This window comes from Bactrocera neohumeralis, chromosome 5 (genome assembly GCF_024586455.1).
Source record: "Bactrocera neohumeralis isolate Rockhampton chromosome 5, APGP_CSIRO_Bneo_wtdbg2-racon-allhic-juicebox.fasta_v2, whole genome shotgun sequence".
NCBI lineage: Eukaryota > Metazoa > Arthropoda > Insecta > Diptera > Tephritidae > Bactrocera > Bactrocera neohumeralis.
The window spans coordinates 53,190,472-53,198,222 of NC_065922.1; the positions used below are offsets into that span (position 1 = coordinate 53,190,472).

At 39.2% G+C, this 7,751-nt stretch overlaps 1 protein-coding gene across 1 annotated transcript; it reads left to right on the forward strand.

The window, feature by feature from the left end:
- The first annotated feature begins 896 nt into the window (after positions 1–896).
- On the forward strand, positions 897–5,491 carry LOC126758010 (dynein axonemal intermediate chain 4-like). The gene is made up of 6 exons (XM_050471986.1): positions 897–1,077; positions 1,133–1,231; positions 1,290–1,520; positions 2,741–4,146; positions 4,829–5,041; positions 5,116–5,491. The coding sequence occupies exons 1-6, from the start codon at positions 1,042–1,044 to the stop codon at positions 5,330–5,332; spliced, it is 2,202 nt and encodes a 733-aa protein (XP_050327943.1). The 5' UTR covers positions 897–1,041; the 3' UTR covers positions 5,333–5,491.
- Positions 5,492–7,751: the final 2,260 nt, after the last annotated feature.

Consider the following 7,751-nt stretch of genomic DNA (forward strand, 5'->3'; position numbering starts at 1 on the left):
ATGTCTTCATATTTAGCGAAATTTTAGAGCTCTGTTCGCATGAGAGTTGTTGAATCTTGAACTTATATCCGACCAAAGGAACTGAGCTAGATTTAGTTCAGTAAGTCCATTCAAAAGATTTGCAGTTAACAGAGTGTGTCCAATATATATGTCACCGACTTACATAAGTCTTGGTGGAAGAACAATTTGAATTCTAATCCCACGATAGGCGATTTCATGTAACCTGAAGGTACCCATTTTTATATATACCACATCTAGATCAAGACTGATGCTACAATAAAAATGCGGATGCAAAATCATGTACACGCTTTTCTTCTGACCTCAGCTTCCTAATTTTATGAACTATAAGCACTCGAATTTGAGACTCCGGAACAAAATAAAGACATGCCAGCTTTATAGCGTTAGGCATTATCTTGAGCGAGATATACCGAACTTCATAGAGATAAAATTTCGGAAGAAATTCCGAAATCCTACAAATAGGATATATTACTCAAGGTATAAGGTTTCAGGAAAGATACCGTAAAGAACTACCCTTAAGAATGAGCAAAATACTAAATTTGAGAATACTGCATTAGATGCTGAGGCGACTCTAATAGGCCCGCTGGCGAACGTGGTCATCATAAGCAGGGGACCCGCTGTTGTTGTTCCTATTAGTGAAAATTAAACAAAAGTCATCGCTAAGTTCCTCAAATCAGCAGATATGGCATTTGAAGACGCAATACGCTCTAAAAGTCTACACCTTTCATCAGTTATTCTTTAAAAAATGTTTTTATTGAATGTGACACACAGTGTAAGTGCGTTGCATGCCACTTGTAAAATTGGAACAAAATTTGAATTTGAAAAATGATTGAAAACTTTCTTCATTCAGTTTTTGTTTTTCTCCGTGTCGCGTGTATATTTTTTTCAGGGGATTTAAAATATATAAAATATATATATATTTTTTTAGTTTTTTACAAGATACAGATTTAGAAAGAAGTATACATTTATTTTCGAAGCATTTAGTAAATAATATTTGCAAATATATTTGAGGATTAATTAAAAATGACAGCTAAAGCCGATGACTCCAAACCAACCAAGGTATGTCCCTACCAAAAACAGAAACAGTTTTAGAACTTTAAACGATGTCTTGCAGACGCCTAAGCTTAGCGGCGGACGAATGACACGTATGCCCTACAGGCAACTTTACGATACTGAAATTGACGAGATGATTAGCGTACGACGGGCCCTCAAAGTGAGTCACGTCTGCAGCAGTAGCTGTAAGTTCCCTCACTTCTCTTCCGCAATTACAGGTGCACGATGACGAACTCGTTGACGTAACTCCTAAACTATTAAAAGTGGTGGACAATGTTAAAGAGCGCAGATATAAGATACTGAATGAAACGTTAAAAACCAATTTAAGTGCAACGGATTCGTCAACACGCGTCAGCTTGATGAGTCGACAAAGTGTGGCGAGTCATTCCAGTACGCTGAGGTTTAAGCTGGGTGGTCTACGGTTATCCTTAGATGACGTCATAAATAATGTACGTATGGTGGTAATCTATTGATAAAGGGTGGTCCATAGAGTGGTTCAGTTTCGTAAAAGAATATAATTATCGATTTTATTTATAATAAAGTACAATGAAGAGGGAGTATAATGAAGGTGTCGAAGAATGCTCCAAAAGTTCGGTTGTTTACGGAATCTCAGTGAAAAGACTATAGACTTCAATCCGAAAAGACAGTTAAAGGGTTTGTCCGAAAAGTAGTAGGACTAAGACGATTTAAAAAAAATTATGGAAACAATCGTTACAATTTTTTTAAAACTTACAAAATAGGCTCCTTCGGCGTTGAATGTATTGAAGGCATCACGGAATAGCCCTGAGAGCCGAAGAGCAAGCTGCTTGGATCCCCTTTCATCAGCCGTTTCAGGCAAGGAAACAAAAAAAGTCCGTGGGGCGGCTGCAGAAGCGTTGGTTAGGTAGCTGTTCACAAGAAAGGCGGTGTGAACCAGGACATTGTCGTGGTGCAACTTCCAATCGGCTGCGATGACTTGTCGCGGACTCAATTGAGCCTTCGTTTGAGTATCTTGAGGACTTCCACGTAAAACTTTGCGTTGGCGGTTTGTCCAAGATGGTGGACTATGCCTTTGTCCATTCATGGTGGACGATGATTTTGATGTCAAAAAAGATAATGAGCTTCTTGCTAAAGAAACATCTGGGTAAGCCTGCCTGATCATATCAAACGTCTCTGTCGCAGATTTACCGAGTTTGACACAGAAATTAATCGCGTATCTCTGTTCTAACGAACGCTGCATTTTCGGCTTGAACCACTAACAGAAACACGTCGCGCGAAAATGTTCGTCCTGACTCTCCAGGTGCTCGAAGACAACTGACCAGCCGCTCGTTCGTTAGCTACGAACGCCCTCTATCGCATCCAATCAGTGCGCGCATGCGCCGAAGAACTGTCGTGGTGGCAGAAGAATCAGTCCTATTACCTATTGGACTTGACGACCAAGAGATCATGTGTGGCGCGATATCCAAATCTTCCAGTGATGTTTTCTATCCACACTGAAATTGTAACTTCCTGTAGATTTGCTGGTCTCTCGAACGTCATAGGTTCTTTTGCTATGCAGATACCACTTTCTTTCTCAACTGAACCCGCTTTTCTGTACAGAGCTTTTTCGACAATATTACCAAAGAGAAATCTTTATGGAACTCCCTACATAAGCCTAGTTATATATGTATAGTTATATTTTTTTATTCAGGTCGGCAGTTTACAAAATGTCTTCATAAGCAACGAACAGGAGGAGGAACCTATATTCTATCCACGACGGAGTGAACATAAATATCCTTTCATAAAAGTTATGCTGCAGAAAAGCCCCATATTTTTATTGTATGAATCTGAGAGTTTCACCGTACCGAAAGGTACAAAACTGGCAGAAAATGTCGAGGTGGATAATACAATTTATGATTATTTGACCATTGGGCGTGGTAATGTACGTAGACGCAGTGACGCTGAGACCCAAACTATAGATGCGATAATGAAAACCCGTTATGTCAACACCTATTATCGCAATCCGGAGGAAAAGGGCACATACGTGTCCTTATATGAGTTGTACGATACGTATAAAGGATTGCCTAAACACGATAAGAACGAAACGGATCGTAAAAAAATCCAGAGAATCAGTAAAATGAACGATCTAGAGTACAGTGCAGAGCTTGTACAGCTAACGGAGAACTCACGCTTCAAGTTTGCCACCATGGTTATGGAACGCATATTAGCGGGTAATGTCTATCAGAAGAGTCAGTTAAGTTTTCGTAATTTTCGTCAACCTAGTAAGTCGGATAGTGTCGCCGAGTACCGTTACAAACCCGAAATAATATTCACATTGCATGCGCCTAAGTTTGGTGCCCAACATGCGTCGGGTTTAAACCGTAAGGCTGTCTCAGATATTAGCTTTTGCTATGGCAATGGCGATATTCTAGCTGTAGGCTATGGTCTCTTCTCGTACTCGGCCTTAATAACTGTATCCACAGGCAATGTATGCATTTGGAGCATTAAAAATCCACAGCATCCCGAACGCTGTTATCGCTATAATATACCGGTGACATCAGTGGAATTTTCACCGTTTTTACCATTTCTACTAGCCGTCGGCATGATGGATGGTACCGTTGAGGTGCGGAACATAACTAAACCCAATGATCCACCCATTGCGGTTTCACAACGCAGCACATCACTAAATGGCGATCCGGTAATTGCGTTGAAGTGGATCAAACAACCACAGGACAAGTATGACACCGATCCGATATTGGCGCTTTCATCGAACGGTTCTGTCTGGAAGTATTATGTCATACATAGCCCATATCTGTTGGGTTTCAAACAGATGGTATTGTATCGCGTTGATGGACAACCTGAAGGCTTGCAGCTTAAACAAACTCCGAATTCCGTTGAACTCTTCGCGAACAGACGTCCATTGGGGCTGAACATCACATTGCATCCGCAATTGAGGGATATTTACTTTATGCTCACCGATGAGGGTTGTGTGTACAAGTGCTCGACCAATACGACGCACACATACTTGGATATTTCGCAGACCCATGAGGGGGCAGTTAATTGCATGGATTTTTCTCCGTGGTCGCCGAAACTATTCCTAACTTGTGGTAATGATTGGTAAGTTTTTCCCAAAGGTTTTTGATATTAGTGTCTGTGAAGGATCTTATACATTTAGCTGAGTCATTTAAAGGGAAACATACTTCTCCGATATTCGTACTAGACAGGACTGCAAAGATTTTCAGAGTGCGGTCGGGACGAAGACTGTCGGTTGTAGTCTGCTACAGAACGTCTTCTCGAGGGAAGCTGTTTCTACCTCGAAGGACAACCAATAATGTCATTTTTTAGGGCTTAAAATCTCTCATGTGCTTTGGTTCTTCGGTTTTAATAGAATTCCCAATTGAGCTAACAGAAGGTCAACTCTCTCCTGACTTTCATGGCCTTGGGTCCGGTCTCGATTCCAATAGAATTCCTAATCGAGCTAACACAAGGTCAACTCTTTCCGATACTCTCCAAAAGGTCCGCGCCGAATGAGTTAAAGCTCCAAAGGCTTCTACTGCTTATAGCCTACACTACGAGTTGTGTCTCCATATAGATCCGGACTGTGGACCTCGGGCAATTGCAAAAGTCAGTCCGTGACTCTTTTTAGAAATAGTCAGATCTAACTTGATGCTAAGCATTTCTTGACATAAAACATTGATTGAAAGTCAACCCAATAATATTAACTATCACTCCAAAGAAGCATAACAAGACAGAGAAACGTATACATTTTAAATGAAGCACAAATAACCTTTAACCTTAGGTGCATTCGAATCTGGATGGATGGAATATTAAAGCCCCTAATCACATTGAAATACAAAATGAAGCCGATTTTTGCGGCTCAATGGAGCCGGTCACACTCAACCGTCATTATAGCCACCAATCGTTCCTCATTGGATGTTTGGGATATCCATCGCAATATATTGGCACCAGTTTCACGCACAAAATTAAGCAAATCCTTCAACACGATGTTCAAGTAAGCCTAGTTTTACGAAAATTCTACCAATTATGCAATAAAAAATAAACTTTTTAAATCCAAATTTGTTCTAGGCATAGCCTGTGTGGTCGCAGTTTGGCAGTTGGTAATGAACGCGGTGACGTATTCATTTGTTCCTTGGTAAAAATGCCATTTCAGCCATACTTTCAATACGATGCATTACGGCGATCTCTGTTCAATGCGATTTCAACGTCTGCCGACTTAATAATCGAGCTGAATAATATCGGCTTTTTCGGTTATCCAGGGAAGGGTTTTAAGCCAGAGGAATGAGCAAAATTATTCAAAGCAATTAAAAATTTTTGGCAGTATATTTAAGTAAAAAAATTAATTGTAAAGTAACTGTAAATTACCTGAGTGTAGGGTGAGTAGGGACGTTAAGGATAGTTATAGTGTAAATGGAAAGGAGAACTATTGTTAGAAACACATAAATTGGCGAAATTATTGTCTTATCTTAGTAATAATATATAGCATAATAAAGGTAGTTATATAAGTATGTAAGAGCCGTGTTGTTACTAATTCAAAAAAGAATACTATTATTTTTAGTAATTTTAAAATGCTAGTGTTGATATGGAGAGGAGTCAGCTTAGGATGCAGACGTTATCAGTTTGAAGGATGTTAATGGGATACCAGCTGGCTGTAGAGGAGTAAGGAAGAGGAAAAAAACTAGGTGGAGTTGAACTTGAATTCACTTGTTTCTTCATAGTTTGAAGAGACAAACCCGAAACACATAAAAATGTGTGCATTCACGGTTTTCGAGCGCTGCCTTGATAGGATGCCCTCCAACTTCAAGTGACATAAATAAATTAGTTCCAATGATATTGAGGTAATGTCTCCTTTTGTCAAAGTGCCGAATATTATTGAAATATTTTAAGAAAAACTTAGAAGATACGCAAAGGTCTAGCGCACGAGTTTTCATGTTTCGAATATTCTCTTAGCGTCTTAAATGAAAAGTATCCTGTGTACTTCCAGCTACAATAAGTACCATCGTGACTTTTACCCGAATGATGAATTATTCCGACCGAGTTAGATGACAGCCCTACTTTACCGCATTTTAGTTATTGAAATACGTGAAAGCTCGGTCTCAAACCATTTTCAACCAAATCTCTACGAAATGGTGCAATCGGTTAGTAACCACGCCCTCTCTCCATATAACGGCTACTATTAAAAGTGCAATAAATTAATAAAGAAAAGAGAAATATAAAATTTTGCAACGGCGATGGTACGGAGGGTATCAAAAACCATTAAGAAATTCGGCACTGCCCACTTTCAATTGAAATCAATTGACCAATTTCAAACAAATTTGACGCTACGGTATTAAAACGAAACAATATTGGATTACGACCACGCCCGCTTGCAACATATCAGAATCAATGTAAAGGGGTAAAACCTCGCACAAACAGTGCTTAAAGATATGCCATCTCTGGTCAAAATATTATCAAAATCGGCGAAAACCTTTCAGGACCCTTGAATGATCCAAGTAGAGTTTTTTCAACAGCCTTTTTTGACAACTCACGTGAGTCGTGTCAAGCTGTCATGCAGTGAAGAAAATATAGCAGCCATAGCTGAGAGTGTACATGAAGAATGTAGAGAGTCAATTCGGCGCATTTACGTCGAAATCTTAAATTGAAAGCGTGCAAAACACAGCTTGTGCAATAACTGAAGCCACTCGACCTTCCCAAGCGGCATCGCTTATCTCTATGGTCTCTTCAAAAGTTTCAAGAATATCCGACGTTTGCGAGCCAAATTTTGTTCAACGATGAGGCCGAAAAACAATCTGAAGAGATTCAAAAGCTTAATTCTCATCCAGAAAAAGCAATAGTTTTATGTGGTTTGTCCATTTCTTCAAATTTGATGCCGGTGAGAACATACCCGTCAAAGGCGACCGTAATCGCGCCATGACAACCGACTATTTCGTGCCTGAAATTGAAACTCGTGATCTCGGCGACATTTGGTTTCAACAATACGGAGCCACTTCCGCACATAGCATAAATGAATGGATTTATTGAGAGAACACTTCGACGAGCAGATAATTTCACCTTTTGGGCCGGTCGATTGGCAACCCTGATCGTGTGATATCACACCGTATGACTTTTTCATAGAGCAAAACATAACGCGTGTCATTCGCCAACTATCAGTCTCGTGGAGTCGAATTACGCGAACGAGTCTTCAAAAATTGAACTCAATGGATGGAACATCTGAGACATAGCCGTGGCCAACATTAAAAAAACAAAATATTCAAAAAATAAGCGCCCAAGAGTTTTTTTTCTAAATATAATGAAAATTACCTATTAAATTAGAAGTTTCTGAGTTCTTTCTTTAAAAAAGTAGGGCATCTTAGGTACCATATACATACATATAATATTGCATATAGATAATTCAGCATTATTCCGCAGATATGAGGATTTTTCCACGAATTATCCTTACTGCCATATACGATGAACAGTATTCCAGAAGGCTTTATGCCGAATACGAATACTTTATGCTCGTATGTCGACAAGTGCGTGGTTTGTATTCAAGAAATTGATAAGAAACATTGTCTAGAATATAGTTTATTTACTACATATAAATATGTAAATACATATATAGTATATCGCATATCTCAAACAACTTTTGTTTTGATATTGTGTGGATTCTTTTCAAATATGTGACAACTTGGAAAATTGTTTCTTTTTATCTAGAAAATATTGTA